Genomic DNA, 17,282 nt, shown 5'->3' on the forward strand with positions numbered 1-17,282 from the left:
GCTAGGCGTCACATCTCGGCCTTTTTCGGAAACACTCGGCGGTAACCGAATGAACGTCAAATATCGTTTCGTTACAAACTACAGACACATACAATATTTTTATTTTTTATTCTTTACATAAAACTAGGGTACAAAGACTTTTAACACTGATTCAAAAAATCTCCACCAAGATCAATTTAAATAAAAAATATGAATAGATTAAACAAGAGTGTTGTTTGATGACAGACTGAATACAACATAAAAATGAGACCATGATAATGAATTTTTGCATAAAAAAACACTTTTGCATACTTCCACATATGTATTTGTGCATTCTAAATGGGAATACAAGACAAAACAACATTAAATGTAGTGTTTGAATAAAACAAAGTTTCAGTTTTCTATTACTCCAATAGTAAAGTTCTGGAATTTATTGATGTCATAAACCTAAAAGTGAAATGCACAAAAGAAAAACAGAAAAAAAACCTTGATGTAAAATACACATATACATTTTTTTTAATCATTGCAAATCACCCTATAAAATCTCCCCTTTGAAAGATCATCTCAAACTTAAAGCCATGCAAATTAAAGCAATAAAAACAAATGTTTGCACCAATAAATAGAAATAAAAGTATTCTTGTCAATCATGTGCTCTCACAGTAAACGAAGTGTTACTCCCAACGCCCACTAGGTGGCTCTGGAGCACGTAATTTGCTAAGGCAGGGGAATAATGGAATTCCAAAAGACTTATATTGATATATTGAAAAAATATAATAGATCTCAGGATAAGAAAGTGAGCAGTTTGGTAAAGTAAAGCAACTTTTGGAAAAAGAGACACAAGCTTACGGTTTAGTATGACTGCAGCAAACATCCAAAGTTCAGTGTAACCATGTTCTTAAATGGAGAATGCACTCTCTGCTTCAGTTCAAACGTGCCTCATTCTGTAGTTTTATAAGAGTGGGGTGACATAACTGAGTTGATTAAGACAAAAATATGAAACCTAGAGGTTTATGATAATGACCACCATCTTTAATAAGGATAACAAATGATGCATGTAGTGCTTGGATGTCGTTTGTGTTCCAGTAGCAGAGTTTGTGGCTTTAAAGGGTCAAAGTAGACCTGAAAAAGTGTAACTGACAAAATCTTTATGGGAAACGACAGGAAAATAAAAAGAAGGGGAAAAAAATCACGAAAAACCAAGAGTTAATGATGCATGTCAGTTAGACGTGTGGTGGCAGGTGAACTGGGTCAACAGGTTTCTCGTGGAGGAAAGCGTAAGAATTTTCTCACCCTCTCCCTCGACTCTTTCGGTTTGGGAGTTTCATCATCTCCCTCAATAGACGAAGAGAGCTGCAGCAACACGATGATCAATATTAGCTCTATAGAGTTTAAAAGCAACGTAAATGTAATTGGAGAAAAGGGGAAGTTCGGGAACGTTCCTATAGCACTTCACTTCTAACTTAATGCATTGGGGGAAAAAAGCACAAAACTCTCAAAATGCTGCTTAATGTTAACAACAAAAGGCCATGTTTGTGTTTTATTAGAAAAAGCAGCAAGGATTTTTGGATTTGGAAAAAGGGAGTTTAAGGAAAAGAGAAAGGAAGTATATTGATAACCAGTGAAGGAGTAAAAGGAAAAGTAGCTAGCATTTTTGAAAGCAAACTTCCCAGAAAATGCTCTCCTCCAAGACTGATATTTCCAGCCACAAAGGGGTTTCAAGTAGGTTAACGCTTAGAAGAGTTCCTGGTATCAAAGCGCAACTTCCATTCTGGAAACAAAAGCAAACTCCTGACAGACAAAAAACCCAGATTAGTACCAGCATCGACGTGGCAAAACACTTCTTGCAGGACTCTGTTTTGATTCCAGTCAAACACCATGAAGACTGACGGGCAAAAAAGGCATTTGAACGGGAGAAAATGTAGGAGTAAGAGTTGAACAGTTTACGCAGATGTGAAATATCAGGAGGATATTTCTGTCAACCGCTGAAGCAGGGTGGAGAACCCGGCTGCTTGCTGGGAGAGCTCGGCCACGCGGTCCACCATCTCCTGGCTTGCAGATACCGACGGGTAGTTTTGAGCAGCTCCTTTTGTCGCCACAACAACGGCTTTCAAAGCCTGGCAGAGGTGCCCACCTGATGTGGTGATCTAAATTGGATAAAGGAAATTTTAGCTTGAACATGATAAGATCAACTGGTTACAAAGGGGGATAAACTAGATGAATGCTCACCTTGGCTCGGAGGTCGGCAGATGTGAGGAGTCGGGATAGCGTGTCTCCGATGAACACCAGTTTGTGAGCAGTTACGATGAGGCTCTTCCCCCTAGCAACAAAGATGCGAGGTGGCTGGTTCGTCTTCACGCTGGTAAAGAGCACATCGATGGCATCTGCCAGGCAGGAGAGATGTGCGTAACTTTGAGCGGAGTAGAAGGACAAGATCTCAGAGTCCTCCAGCGAGAGGGATACTGGCAGAGGAGGGGATGGGGTGACCTGTAAAAAGACAAGTTTTTTTGTTTTACTGTTATTGTTTGTTTTTTTTTTATTAGGAAAAGGCTGCTTATTTCTTGTAATGCAAAATTATAAAACCAAAACATACAAGAAATTTCCACGTTTAAGGAAATAATTTGAAGATCTAATCAAAGACTTAAATTCAGACATTCCAGACTGTTCCAGCTTGTGCAGCACCGATACAGAAACATTGAGCTGTTCTAGCTTTCTTATACAGACCAGACCAAAAGTTTGGACACACCTTCTCATTCAGTTTTCTTTATTTTCATGACTATGAAAATTGTAGATTCACACTGAAGGCATCAAAACTTTGAATTAACACATGTGGAATTATATACATAACAAAAAAAGTGTGAAACAACTGGAATATGTCATATTGTAGGTTCTTCATAGTAGCCACCTTTTGCTTTGATTACTGCTTTCCACACTCTTCCAACTTCCAACCACAGTTTCTTTTTGCGAGGCAGAAAAGGTGAACATATGGACTCTACATGCCTGGTTCCCACCAAGAAGCATGGAGGAGGAGGTGTGATGGTGTGGGGGTGCTTTGCTGGTGACACCGTTGGGGATTTATTCCAAATTGAAGGCATAGTGAACCAGCATGGCTACCACAGCTTCTTGCAGCGGCATGCTATTCCATCCGGTTTGCGTTTAGTTGGACCATCATTTGTTTTTCAACAGGACAATGACCCCAAACACACCTCCAGGCTTTGTAAGGACTATTTGACCAAGGAGAGTGATGGGTTACTGCGCCAGATGACCTGGCCTCAACAGTCACCGTACCTGAACCCAGTCGAGATGGTTTGGGTTGAGCTGGACCACAGAGTGAAGGCAAAAGGGCCAACAAGTGCTAAGCATTCTGGGAACTCCTTCAAGACTGTTGGAAGACCATTTCAGGTGACTACGTCTTGAAGCTCTTTAAGAGAATGCCAAGAGTGTGCAAAGCAGTAATCAAAGCAAAAGGTGGCTACTTTGAAGAACCTAAATTATGACATATTCCAGTTGTTTCCCACTTTTTTGTTATGTATATAATTCCACATGTGTTAATTCACAGTTTTGATGCCTTCAGTGTGAATTTATAATTTTCAGTCATGAAAATAAAGAAAACTCTTTGAATGAGAAGATGTGTCCAAACTTTTGGTCTGTACTGTATATTACAATGTGCTCTTTATAAATAATTTTATCTATGAACTCTTAATTTTCTGTTTAAAAGTGTACCTTTTGGATTACTTCCAGGAAAAAAGTCAAAGAGATGGAGAATGTTGAATAAATAGCCTAATTTCTTTTCTATTCTTCAACCAGCTTTCTGTCATGTGCACACAATTAGACACGTTGTCTGGGTAACCAGTCGGTAATAAACAATTTATGAGTTCTGGGCTTTAAAACACAACATCAAATTTCATTTAAGTGAAAACCTGAATAATGTGTTTTTCAAAGAGGCCGAGAGAAATTAAGGCCCATTCAATCCAAATTTTTAGAGAATTTAGTGCTTTAAAGACTCACTCCAATAAAAATCGTGTTTTTGGTGGTTTTCTTATAGCATTTTTCTCATGGTGGAGGACATGTGTTAAAACTGCATTTCTGAGTATATCTTTATTCGAATCAAGTTGAATCAGGAGCAGAAAAAAGATGTTTGAAAAAGCTCTCGTTTGTGACGCAGCGAGTGAAATGGGCGGGCCTAAGTCTCACTTCTCTGCTCCTTTCTGATGCATCCACTTGCAGAAAAATAAGTACAGGCAAATAACGTCTTTGGTTTCCATGTCTGAGCTGGCATAATGCCCGCTATTTGTGTTGCACAGCTAATGTTATCTTGGGATTTTAAGGGGCAATTATCTGACAAAGAGAGAGTGTAAACAAACGGATGATTTAATTTTCATAGTACCGTAGGTATTCCTAATTTAAATATTGAAAGTTCCTCTCTTGATCCATTTAAATCACTTATGTGAAAACTGTTTATTTTAACCAAACAAAAATTATTTTAGACAAATAAATGGATTATTAGTCAAATGAATCCAATTGCAAACTTAAATATCATAAATGTACTCAGTATTTTTTCCATCTTTGCGCACTGGTGATGTAATTTGTGATGTACAATATGTGCTAGCTTGGTCACAAGCTCCCTCCTCCAAGCTCTCAGTAACAGGGAGGGGAATTAGAGGTGAATTTCCAAAGAAATACTGACACTTTGCAAATACTGTGCTAGAAAGCGACACAGGTTTTTTTTTTTTTCATTTTGGCTAAGAACGGCATAATCATTATTTAAAAGAAGACAGGGGACGCTTTTAAAATAAATCAAAAGATGATTGGAGTGGGGCTTTAACAGTTTCATTTTTTCCTCTGAAACGGGACCACAACAACTGGCTCCATAAACAATCATAAAGAAGATAAATAGCTTTGCTTCTTAAAAAATTGCAACTACTAAAGGATGACTACATTAAATCTTTTAAAGGATGTCATGAAAACAAAGCAGTGAGTCAGACACAAACATCCAAATGTGAGTCTAAAATGAGCCACTGGTGAAGGGCTAGCTGCTTTTCTGTCACTCATTATCCCGCAGCCTCCTTCTCTGAGGCAAGACTGTTGAGGGTTATAAGTGCTCTCTTGTTGCATGGCAGAAGTGGACAAAGGAGGCTCGCAATGAGCTGGGAAAAATGCAGTGCGGGTGACAAAAAGACACGACCCCGGACCGACTTACAAGCTCGATGCCCTTTCTCAGAAAATCATGTGAAGTGACTGTACACTGCGCTGGCTCATACTACCAGAAATCAGCAGCACTGAAACCACGTTAGGAGGTGGTGGATTACTGCGATTGACATTCGGAGAGCTGGACTCACTCTTGGTTCTCCATTGATGGTTTGCATCTGTCCAATCTCAGTCAAGGCACCAGGCGACGGCTCCGGTTTACCCTGTTGTCGAAGACATAATAACAGTCAGCAACTGCGGAAAAAGCACATGTACATTTGAACCATTGACCGTATAAGAGAACTGAGCTGAGTGACCCCCTCCCCCATTGCTTTTTTAAACAGGATGTACCCACTAGTTCCAAGAAGGCAAAATCCCATAAACTTCTTTAGAGAAATAAACAGCATTTACTTAGTGATATTTGTCAGAATAACCATTCTAGCTCCATTACCTTTCTTTAACATGTTCTTGATAAACCTAATTTTTTTCATGATATTAGTTCTTTATCACAAGTTATTCAAATTATTAATTGATCAATCAGATGCCCCAATAAAAGAAGGAGGTGCCTGCTAGCCCCCACATCAAAAGTTTGAAACATTGGCAGATTCTCCCAAGCTGCTTTCACGTGTTTGGGGTGTGGACTTCCAACAGGCTCACCCCCGATTGGCAAGATTGGTTGCCATAGAAACAATAACTCAGACTGACTCAAACCAACTAACTAATGCTGTCTAGCTTCAACATGGCGGTGTCCGTATCACGAAAAAAATGGCTTGGAGCCGGAAGTGAACCGTGTTTATGGGTGATGTCACACTCGCTCGGTTCAGTTTTCCTATACAGTCAGTGATTTGAACGGATGAGCAAACTGACCTGCAGCTTGACATAACCAACACTGTCTCCAGAAGGTACCGGCGCCGGGACTGGAGTCAGGCCAATGCCTGCATACTCGCTGCTCGGGTCATCCTCTCCATTCACAGGCCCCACTGTGACCGTCACACTAGCCAGAGAAGGAGGCAAGGAAAAGGCCGGCTGAGGCGTTGGGGGCAGGGGTCTTTCCTGGATCCAGCTACTTTTGCGAGAGCCCATTCCACCGGTAGAGGACTTCCCATCAGGCACTGGAAGTGCGGGCAGAGGCCTGCGTGAAAGGGACTCTTGAGACGACAGGCGAGGCCGGTCTTGCGCCTGTAACAGGAGCGCGCTCTCTTCAAGAGAGCGCTGGGTGAGTGTCAAGAGGCCCTCTGATGGCGGGGCGTTACCGATGGCGGTCAACGACGGGAGAAGACCCGACAGGCGGGCCCAGGCCTGCTGAAGGGGTGGAGGGGGGTCCCCCAAATGACTGGCTTTCCACATGGAGAGGACCTCAGCCAACGAGGTGGCCAGGTCTCGTGATGATAGAGCAGCGGCGGGACCCGAGGCTGTGCTCAGCAACGAGTGGACAAGGTTGGAAAGCGAGGTCCTGCACTGCAGGTCACCGGAGCCGTTGCTGGAAACAGAGAGGCGGCGAGTGGACGTGGAGGACGAAGACGACGAATGAGGGAGAAGCTCAAGAGTCAGTGCAGGGGTATCGTAGATGCCCCCATCAGGCTCACAGGAGTCTTGATTTAGATCACTGGAGCTGGCTGGCTTGTCGGGTCCTGGGGCGCAGGACATCTGTCCATTTTGGAGAAAGTCCTCACTGGATTGGTTGCTGGTGGACTCTGTGGAACCAAGAGGCAAACCTGGAAGGGTTGGGACGCTGTAGACTTCCTCCTCAGCTTCACCGGGCCCAACATCTAACAAGGACATGGTCAGCGTGATCGTTGGGACGTCGTATACCTACAAGAAAAAACGATTTTAAGGCGTCACTTTCTGAGTCTTGCCCTTTGCTGAAAATCTGTCTTAATGTACAGATAGTGGTCAACACGTAAATAATAAACAAAAAAACAGGGGACAACAACAAAGTAAGAGAACATTAGCATCCCTTTCATTTCAAGGCATGTTTGCAATCCACTGCAGAAAACCAGCCAACAGCTGGCACACATTTGAAAAGAGGAGGCCATTGCGGGGGCAGGGTGCTGCTGGGACGTCACGGTCCTCACACAAGGGTGTGACAAGGAGAAAATAGCAACGACATTTGGACTGGATAGACAGGCTCCCAGCAGACAGACAGGTGTGGCCTCGCCTTGGAGGGGAGGTGGGGGGCAGGGCACCACCAATGGTGGAATGTGGGAAGACAGAGGGACGAGGCAGAGAAAGTCATCTCTTTCTCACAGATCACACGCTGCTTGTAGAGACACGAAAACCACAACAGGTTCCCGTTTTTTCAAGCTTTTTCATGGCATAATATAAACTCCAGATCGTTTCTGTAAAAATAATGAAATTGTAGGGACATCTGGCAGCTGAAAGAAGCTGGATAACATCTGATAACCTTTTTAAAAAGTATTTTCATTGTGAAAGAGGAAACTACACTTTTTATTTACACTTAAAGACCCACACCAGTTAAAATCGTGTTCTTGGTGTTTTTAAGATGTTCTTGAAGCATTTTTCTGATGATCGACAACAACAAAAAAAACAGCCAAAAATTGAATCTCTGAGTATTTCTTTATTTAAATAATTGTGAATTAGGACCAGATGAAAAAATGCCGTTTGAAAAAGATCGTATTTGTTATGTAGAAAAAAACGCTGGCTGGGCCACAAGCTTCCTGCTCCGCTCTATTCGGATGCACCCACTTGTAGAGGACTAGATCCATGTAGGTCTTCACTTTTCCTCGTTTGAGAGTCATCTGGCTTAAAACTCTATGGCTGGATATCTCCAATATTTCTTTCCATTGTTGTTGCAGATGATATTAATTTGGGGTTGTGAGGGGCTTTAAGCTAGTGGGAGACCCTGTAGACAGAGAGCTCTCAGCTACAGGGAGGGGAAGTGGGGGTGGATTGCTCCACGCCAATTGTACTGTCCACAACTCAGAGGTGAATTTCTTATAAACTTTTGCCACTCTGCAAAAACTATGGCCATATCCTAATTATTTCCCTATGGCTTCTCCCTACTCATACATTTAGCCCTCCAAACGGAGAGATACGGAAAACATTTTGAAACAAGTATAGAAATGAGTTTCTCCTCACCACCCTACTGGCAGAGGGATAACTAGCTCTAAGCTAGTCCATCAAACTCCTCTGTAGAAAAGCTTTCGGACACCACTACAGAATTCAAATGCCCTTAGATTTGGAGGGGTAGGAAGAAGCGATAGGGGTAGGGGAAGAATTCAGATTATGTCATAATTAAAAGACCACAAGGAACACTTTAAAATGGATCAAAATATGATCAGAGTGGGACTTTCAAATTCTGCTTTATATAAGAAAGTGCCAGTATGTGTGAGCTTTTAAATATTCTTTTCCATAACCAAGAGAATTGGAACATGTAAACACAAAAAAAGGAGTTCATAATTCAGACTGACATGAAGTAAATCAAGTTATGACTCAGAGAAATGAATCATAGACATTGAAGGAATTTGGCAGGAATAACCAACTTTTTTCTTTCCAGATTTGAGCTACCATGATTGTGTTTATCATGTCAGTTTATTTTCAGTGGATTAATCCAGCGTAGTGATGTGGAATACACTGAACAAATTCAGAACATGTTTGGGATTTAAAAAAGCGATTGCTAGAAAATATATTTACAAAAAAAAACAACTCAAAAGGAAGGGGGTTTTAAAGTTTGAGGGCTAAATTCTGCATCGGGTTTTGAAAATATTTAAACCTGATCTGGGGCACTTCCCTGCTTGGCAAACGTTTGGGGTTATTTTTTACCTTGGTCTCTGCCTCAGCTTGTGGCGGGACGCTGCGAGGGGTGTCATAGATACCGTCGTCTTCCTTCTGAGGAATGGGGACTGCTTGCTTCCACTTGCCACTGGGAGGTGTGTCATATACCTATGACAGCAACAGACTAAGCTTGTAATTTGACTGCATTCAAACTTTAAACTTTGCAAAATTATGTAAACAACCCACAAAACGAACCGTCTGAACCATTTAACACCTCCGACAGACGAACTGTCACGATCACAGCATAAGATTGTTTTTGTCTGTTACATCCTCACATACCTGGTCATCCACACCATTGGAGACGTCCAGGTTTTCTCCTTTTCTGCTGCTCCCTTCACTGCTCTGTCCATTGCCTTCTTCCTTGTGTTTTGTTCCCGTTACCTTGTCCTGCTGCTGCAGAGCCGCTGGCGGCACCCCAGCAGTAGGTGTGGGGACGCCGCTAGCTTCTCCTGGTGTTTGCTGTGCATCTTTCCTGGTCACTCCTCTCACTGGAGGGGCTGGCGGGGGCGGCTTACGAACAAAACTGGGCGATCCTGGAGCCCTGGTTTGTCCAGTTCTGCCCAACATGGGGGATCCGCGGTGGGAGGGCTGCCCCGGTTTGCCTCTGGCGACGGCAGGCTTTGGCGCAGCTCCTTTGAGCAGAGGTTGAGGGGACGCCTGGGCAGGGGTCAGTGGAGATGGGTGTTGATGAGCCAAAGCTATCGCCGGTGGCCTGTGCAGGTTGGCTCCCACAGGAGTGGGCGTTTGGTATATCCCAGGAGCGCTCTTGCCGTCTTTGGGTTTTGAGGCTGCACTTGTAACAGGGGAGCCGCTGGAAACGAAAGCGCTGGAAACTGCTCCGCCTACTGGAGACTGATAGACGTCATCATTAGCAAGAGGCGTGCCTTTGGGGACTAAGTAACAGTCATCTGATTGCTCTGCTGTTAGTGTTTCTCTGGGAACCAGATAGGTTGAGTCCTCCGGTTCATTGGTCACTTTGGGCACCCCGCTGGGGGACAGGTACACACTTTCTGACGCCATGAGTCCTATGGGCTGCCGGGCTGCAGAGGGAATAGGACTTATAGGGGTCTGATAAAAAGACCCCTTCCCTTCTGTTCCTCGCCCTCTCAAAGACGGCGACCGTGGACGGCTCGCCACTTCAATATCCCAGTCAGGTTTGGGCCGAGCGCTGGAACTTGAGTGCGAACGTGGACGGCCACCCTCCACCCTGCGTAGTTCTCCAGTCCTGGAGGGCGCCCCTGCAGCGGGCGGGGAGTGATACACCCAATCGGGGTCATCGCTGCCCACAGCCATCCGATTCAGGCCGGTGCTGGAGTCCGAGCCGGTGGGAGGGGCGGGTTGTAAGAGTCGAAGCCGGTTGGCTGGGGCAATTCCCTGCCTACCGTGCAGGGAGCAGTTCCACCACCCTGGTCCAACGCTCTTCTCCTGATCCAGAACCATCAGAATGTCCCCCTTGCGGAAAGCCAGCTCCTCTGGGCTTTCAGATGGGTTATCGAACAGGGCCTTTGCCAGAACCGCCTGCAGAGAAAAATGACAAGAAAACCCTTAATCCCTTCAACCAGCTCCGTGAAAGAAAAACAAAATGGCAACTATGTCAGAATAAAAAACATATCATTAAGTGAGACTGGGGTCGCACCAAACACCCCCACCGCTGTAGACTACACTCCAAACAAACGAGCACATTTGTAAGGCAGCACCAATTGAAAGTATAAGGAGGCTGATTGTCTAGGGTTGTTAAAGACCCACTCTGAAGAAAATCGTGTTTTTGGTGTTTTTAACATGTTCTTGTGGCATTTTTCTGATAACAGAGGACATAAACATAAAAAATTTAAGTTAAAATAGTATTTTAGAGTATTTCTTTAACATTTTTACAAGTCAGGAGCAGACAAAAAAAATGCCGTTTGAAAAGGGTTCTTGGTGTGACATAGAAAATATACCAGGTGGGCCACAAGCTCCCTGCTCTGCTCCATTCTGATGCATCCACTTATGGACACACAGATCCATGTATGTGTTTGTTTTCCTCCTCAAATCTGTGCTGGTGAAGAGCTCCAACACTTCTCTGCATTTTTGTTGCACGGCTAATGTTAAGTTGGGGGTGTGAGGAGATGCAAGTTAGAAGGAGGGTGTGTAAACAGAGAGCTCTTAGTTATGGGTGACGGGAAGAAGGGGCGGGGTTGTTCCATGCCAACTATGTCCTAGAAAATGACAGTTTTTAAAAAAAAAAAATTGGTTTAAAATGGTATAATCATAATTTAAAAACCACTGGTTCAATGGTTACCACTGGTTACAAAGGGTCAAAAGATGACCAGTGGGACTTTAAGTGCTTGTAAGGGAGCATCTCATTAGATGTGAGGAAAACAAGTGAACCAAAAAAAGTGAATTTATAGCAGATGCTGACATCATGTTTATATATCCCTGGGGTATGGGTGATTGTAGCAAAAGGGAGACAGAGGGAGGCGTTTGGGGAGGATCAATGATCAAATGGACACAAGGGCTTAATGGTAATGAGCATGATGAGACGGAGGGGGAGGGGATGAGAGCCACATCTGTCCTTTGCGGTTTAGGGGGTAATTGCCAACCTAAAAGCCAGAGACACCCCCCCACCCCAACCCCCTCAGGGGACAGACAGAGGCCTCGGTGAGGCCATGTGGGACTCATTTATGGAGGCAGATCCTCAGAAAAGAGGGGATCTGGAAATTCAAAGCAGGTTCTACCTCACGCTCGTGCACAGCAAAAAATGTTAGCAAAAATTCAATAAGCAGTGTACTCACCGACACAGACATGGTCCACAGTTACAGGTTTACGTCTCACAGAAACTCGCTGAAGTGACCGGATGGGTCGGATCGTTCCATGGGTTCCTGCTGCGGTCCTCATGGACGCGCAGGCTGGCAGAGGGACTCGGTGCCGAGGCTCTGCGGGAAACGCATCTCTGAGCTCCGGGAGGCACGGCGTCTTCCTTCACGCTGATCCTGGAACTACAACCGAGGAAACGCCTTTTACGTCCAGACCGTCTGTAACACCGTAACGATGGCGTAACTCGTACGTTTCAAGGAGAGCGCGTGGAGCCCCAGCAAACACCTGTCTGTGCTTTCCACGCCCAGTGACGTTACTCTAAAAGCAGCCGATCTAAGCTACTGCTAGCTTAGCATAGTTTCCAAAATAACCAGTTTTAAACACTAAATATTATTTCATTTGTTTATTATTTATCATCCATTAATAATGCCTTATTTAAATGTTTTAGAAATGTTAGTAAGCTGTTCCTACCGTGGCCTACTTCATTAAACATAGCTGACGTGTATTGGCTGGCCAGCACTGTCCATTGCCACTCGCTGTTCAAAACAATGCCCCCCTTTTTATTAAAAAAATAAAGGGTAAAAGTAAATATGTTATGAAATTCTTGTTATAATTACCTTGTTTTCCTCTTATAAAACTAAGCTGTCCATCAACACAAAGTTTCCCATGTGAAAAGTCAGTTTTTCAGGCGTATTATTTTGTTATCACTGGGGTTCAATTACCTCCTGATGACAACAAAATGCTCTCCCAGCTCACAATGTAGCTCAGTTGTACCGCTGATCTAAAAACCAACGCTCGGACTAACTGCAACCCTTTTCACTTATCCTACATGTGTGAGATCGAATAACCTTCTGCGGCGTGACACAAACTGCTTCTATGATTGGTTCGTTCTCAATGATGCGTTTAGGTGCTTCTAACTCTATCTGTAAATCAGATTATTAAACTTTTTACGTTTTGAGCAAGAAAACACACGCAACCAAACAAATCTATTAGTTCCATAGCGAAATAATTATTGTAATTAAAGGAAATGTATGATAATGCTGGGCCCAAGAATTGTTAAAAAGTAAGAAAATTGGGAGTGGCTCATTCTTGGGTGCTTTTATTTTGACATTAGACCTTTACCCGGAAAAAGAGTAATTGGACCAGTCAAAGGTGAAAGACTGAAAAACTTTGAGTTCACTTTCGCACAACTAACACGGTGAGATAATGTCTCACATTGGCATAGTTGTGGTTATTATGACCTTACACGCTGGAGTTAGGTTGATGGGATTTTAAGGTGGTCGTCTTGTTTCACGTGCTATTATTTCTATTGATTTTCCAGGTTTTGCATAGTGTGGGTCCTTGTTGACTTTAAATAACTGATAATCCTACCTGTTCAGCGGTGCTGTCACTGTCCGTGACCTCTGCCACACTAAAGGAAGTGTAGTCATGAAAAATGCTCCTGTCCTCTGATCACAGGTGATGATTAGGAGTGCCTTCAGGTTTCTAAGGACCAATCCTCTGTCTGGACAACAAAGGATGTCTCAAAGCTGTCTTGCGGGGAAGGTAGCCATAGTCACCGCTTCCACAGATGGGTGAGAACAACAATCCTTAAATAGATGAAAAACAGAGGCCCAAGTGACTGAGGTCATCTGTTCTGACAAATCAGGGATTTGGAATTAGATCATTATTGTAATCAGTGAGTTGGAAAAAAGCAAGAATTTTGCTTTCAGGGATTCTAAAAAAAGAATCGGCCATATGAAAATGATGACTATAACGTGCAAAATTATGTTCTCTTTGTTTTTTCCTGGGCTCTTCAGAATTGGGCTGGCTGCAGCTGAGGCTCTTGGAAAGAGGGGGGCTCACGTGGTTGTGAGCAGCCGGCGGCAGGCCAACGTGGACAAAGCAGTGGCCCTGCTGCAGAGCCAGAGCATCCAAGTGACCGGGACCACTTGTAATGTCGGCAACGGGGAGGACAGAGAGAAGCTGATTCAAATGGTAAACTCTCTGAGGAAGCAATAAAATTTACACGTACAGAGCAGTGTTTTGTATTCACTGTGTTTTTCCCCATAACATTGACTGTGTGGAAATAGTGAAGGGACCTTTAGTGGTTGAGCCTCTTGTGTTTTTTCCAGGATAACCTCAAAAATGTCCCCCTGGCACAGATCAGAGTGTTCAGGGGGAAATCTGAAGCTTTCATCCTTGAACGATTGCTTCAGTTCCCTCGCATTCTTCTAGGGTCTGGAGAAATAGTTCTGTTAAAGTCATTTAAAAGAACTCTTGTCAGAAATCACGCATTTTTATATTCATCAGGCGTTCGGCAAACTTTATCCACAAACTGTCCCGTATTGATGATATGTGGCAAACAACCATTTCTTTGCCTTATTGATCTTCAAAAATATTCCAGCCTTTGTATAGATGGCTCACATAAATGGCTCCAGGTGCATTGTTGGGTGTTGAGGTGTACTTTGGAAAGCCTCAGATGTGAAGGGTTTTGTTTTTCCTGGAGAACAGCAGCTTCCTTTGTGGAGTCACTCCATGGAAACTATGTCGTCAGTTAAATCATCAATCATTCCAGTGGTCTTACTGAATTTCTCTACGAGGATTAAAAATCAAGAATCAGGAAACTTTATTGTCATTTTATCATGATAAAACGAAATTAGGCTCTCTGGTCCCGGGCCAGCCGTTTACATTCAGACATAAATAAATATAGTATCAATAATAATATCAATGTGATATCAGTCTGTTACGGAGTATTGCACAGAAGTATTTTTTCAAATTGCACAGTATGTTATGTTAAGTATTGCACAGCCCTGTGATATTGCACTTGGGAATTAGCTTGTTGTCCATGGAGAGTGTGTGTGTGGGGGGGGGGGGCAGTGATCAACCGGAGTTCAGCAGTCTGACTGCTTCAGGAAAGAAACTGTTCCTCAGTCTGGTGGTCCTGCTCTTTATGCTCCTCATTCTCCTGCCTGAGGGTGTGAGGGGTGAGTGGGGTCTTTCTGGATGCGGGAGGCCCGTTTCCTGCATTTGGTCGTATAGATGTCAGTGGTGGACGGCAGGCTGCGACCCACAGTCCTCTGTGCAGCTTTTGTCACTCTTTCCAGAGCTTTCCTCTCTGCTGCAGAGCAGCTGCCGTGCCACACAGTGATGCAGGAGGTCATGACGCTCTCCACCACAACTTTAAGCCTGAGCCTCCTCAGAAAAGGAGGCTCAGGCTTAAAGTTGATCTTAATCTTAAATCTTTCATCAACTTTACTTTAAAAATGTTTTTCTGCTGTGCTTTTGAACGTACCCACCACTAAGTCTTTTACCACTAATGTCGCTTAATCTCATTCAAAAAACCTGTTTATGTAAATCCTACCTTTGTTACGTTTGTGTTTTATTGCATTTTTGACCACATGACTCCTCCATCAAAACCGTCTTTGCACTAGACTCTGGATCAGTGTGGGGGCATTGATATCCTAGTGTCCAATGCAGCAGTCAATCCTTTCTTTGGGAACATCATGGATTCTACAGAGGAAGTGTGGGACAAGGTAATAAAAACATAAATAAAGGCCTCTGGATATGTTCTTTTTTTAACATAATTTACAGCCTTTGATTGATTTTCTTCATCAATAATGTGTTTTTGATCTTGTGTAGATCCTGGCTGTAAATGTTAAAGCATCCTTTCTCTTGACCAAACTCGTGGTGCCTCATATGGAGAAGCGAGGGTAAGTTTTTTTGGTAGTTGCTTTAGTGAGACCAAAAAAAAGGTATTTGGCAGTCAGATTGTGGTCTACAGTCTGTTATGATCATCAGAGAGACAGAGTCCAGGAGATCACATTAAAGGATTTTTCTCTTACAGTTCCTATGATGAACATCACAGACCTCTCCTACCTTGTTAAAGTCCCTCCCTGATCATCTTTTCATCCGTTTTCAAAGCGTTCCCCGGGTCTTTTAATTACGATGATGATGTTTTTAGCCCATATTAAAAGAACTTCTTGGACATAGCTTCTGCAGAGCGGTAGCAGTTCATTAGAAACTTACCTCTGAGTTGTGGGCGGGACTGTTGCTGTTGAGTAAGCCCGTCTCTACTTCCCGTCATCCATCTGTTTACACTCTCTCCTGCTAGCTTACAGTCCCTCGCACGCCAAGCGAACATTACCGGTGCAACAAAAATGGTAAACAATATTGGAGCTATCCAGCTGTACAGTTTAAAATACCCAAGAACATGTTAAAAACACAATTTTCATCACAGTGGGTCTTTAATTAAAAAAAAAAAAAAAAAAAACTTGCAGAACTGGTGACAGTTTTTTGCAAAAAAAAATGTATGTATAAAATCCAAATCATGCGTTTCAACATTAAACACAAAGTTAAAAGGGCTTGAAATCTACAAATAAAAAGTCCAAAAAGCTGACTGTCACTTCTATAATCCATAATCCTTTTCTTCTTTCGATGATACTTGGTAAAGATTCATTATATTTTTTGTAGTTGAGCAAAAAAAAAATATGTTAAAAGAAGTTAAGTATGATTTTTTATTTTTATAAAAAATGTTTAGATATTTATATAATTATTTAGAAGAGATCCTTTGTGTTTTTCTATTCTTTAGTGGGGGAAACATCGTATTTGTCTCATCTGTTGCCGGCTACCAACCAATGCAGGTGAGGCTACTAATATAGTTAGGTGTTACGGTCTTAGTTAATGTTGTGAATGCTGGAAGCGTTAAAACATGGATGCTGTCTGTTCAGGCTTTGGGTCCCTACAGCGTGAGTAAGACCGCCCTGCTGGGCTTGACGCGGGCGCTTGCCCCTGAGCTAGCTCACAGCAACATAAGAGTCAACTGCGTGGCTCCAGGAATCATCAAAACGCGCTTCAGTTCAGCGGTGAGGAAGAAAACAGAACACACAAACAAATCTTTTTCTGGCTGATCACAGTAGAAGTTGATGCATTTTCCTATTCGTGCCAGTTGTGGCAAAATGAAGGCGTCTTGGAGGAGTTTAAAAAGCAGCTGAGCATTAAAAGGTAAAGTTCACGCTTAAATCTTGTCACTAATAGTAGAATATGGACGATACGATGTTGACGCTGAATGTTGTGCCGCTTTAGGCTTGGGGAACCAGAGGAGATCGGCGGGGTGATCGCCTTCCTGTGCTCCCAGGATGCTTCCTACATCACAGGAGAGACCATCACTGTGACCGGAGGCATGGGGAGTCGGCTCTGATTCATAAAAAAACCACAACCTTCTTTGATTAATTCAATACATGTTTGTATTTTGTTATTGAGAAATGAACTGATGCCAAAAACCTTGGTGATAATGACGTTAAAGCTTCTGAAAAAAAATTTTGTGTTAACTTTTTAACCAAACTCCTAATCGTTTGTATAGCATCCAATTCATGAATTCTCACCCATTTTTCCCCATTTACAAAATGCTTTTTAAGATCAATAAATGGCTCGCTAATCTAGCAGTTTGAGCTTTTTGAAATAATGTAACTAACTTTATTTTTAGGAAAAATAAACATATATTCCAATTACTTCTATTATCAACCCTGCAGTGGGGCAGGTGACCCCTGCAT

At 42.9% G+C, this 17,282-nt stretch overlaps 2 protein-coding genes across 3 annotated transcripts; one reads left to right on the plus strand and one right to left on the minus strand.

The window, feature by feature from the left end:
• Nucleotides 1-89: 89 nt before the first annotated feature.
• On the minus strand, nt 90-12,564 carry LOC101171200 (embryonal Fyn-associated substrate). Of its 2 annotated transcripts, none has more exons than XM_004079913.4 (8): nt 12,369-12,564; nt 11,730-11,933; nt 9,238-10,476; nt 8,947-9,066; nt 6,031-6,975; nt 5,316-5,387; nt 2,206-2,463; nt 90-2,123 (listed from the first exon to the last, which is right to left on the minus strand). In XM_004079913.4, exons 2-8 carry the CDS (start codon nt 11,739-11,741, stop codon nt 1,938-1,940), a joined length of 2,832 nt encoding a protein of 943 aa, XP_004079961.1. In that variant the 5' UTR covers nt 11,742-11,933; nt 12,369-12,564; the 3' UTR covers nt 90-1,937. The 2 variants fall into 2 exon arrangements, with proteins under 2 accessions (XP_004079961.1, XP_020567353.1); XM_020711694.2 differs by having other exon boundaries at nt 12,474-12,548.
• Nucleotides 12,565-12,914: 350 nt separating this feature from the next.
• Nucleotides 12,915-17,270, plus strand: dhrs4 (dehydrogenase/reductase SDR family member 4-like). Its single transcript, NM_001277240.1, has 9 exons — nt 12,915-12,949; nt 13,210-13,325; nt 13,551-13,728; nt 15,165-15,266; nt 15,373-15,443; nt 16,322-16,373; nt 16,461-16,595; nt 16,679-16,734; nt 16,816-17,270. The coding sequence occupies exons 2-9, from the start codon at nt 13,213-13,215 to the stop codon at nt 16,928-16,930; spliced, it is 822 nt and encodes a 273-aa protein (NP_001264169.1). The 5' UTR covers nt 12,915-12,949; nt 13,210-13,212; the 3' UTR covers nt 16,931-17,270.
• The last annotated feature ends 12 nt before the right edge of the window (nt 17,271-17,282 follow it).

Source organism: Oryzias latipes, chromosome 18 (assembly GCF_002234675.1).
Source record: "Oryzias latipes chromosome 18, ASM223467v1".
Taxonomy (NCBI): Eukaryota; Metazoa; Chordata; class Actinopteri; order Beloniformes; family Adrianichthyidae; genus Oryzias; species Oryzias latipes.

Coding starts and splice junctions, on each gene's coding strand:
- LOC101171200 (XM_004079913.4), bottom strand. Junction 6,976..8,946: donor AAGCTGAGGCAGAGACCAAG/GTAAAAAATAAC, acceptor TTTTTCTTGTAG/GTATACGACGTCCCAACGAT. Junction 5,388..6,030: donor TTGGTTATGTCAAGCTGCAG/GTCAGTTTGCTC, acceptor CTTCGACAACAG/GGTAAACCGGAGCCGTCGCC.
- dhrs4 (NM_001277240.1), top strand. CDS start 13,213: ATGATTAGGAGTGCCTTCAGGTTTCTAAGGACCAATCCTCTGTCTGGA. Junction 13,326..13,550: donor GTCACCGCTTCCACAGATGG/GTGAGAACAACA, acceptor TGGGCTCTTCAG/AATTGGGCTGGCTGCAGCTG. Junction 16,374..16,460: donor CCGGCTACCAACCAATGCAG/GTGAGGCTACTA, acceptor CTGTCTGTTCAG/GCTTTGGGTCCCTACAGCGT.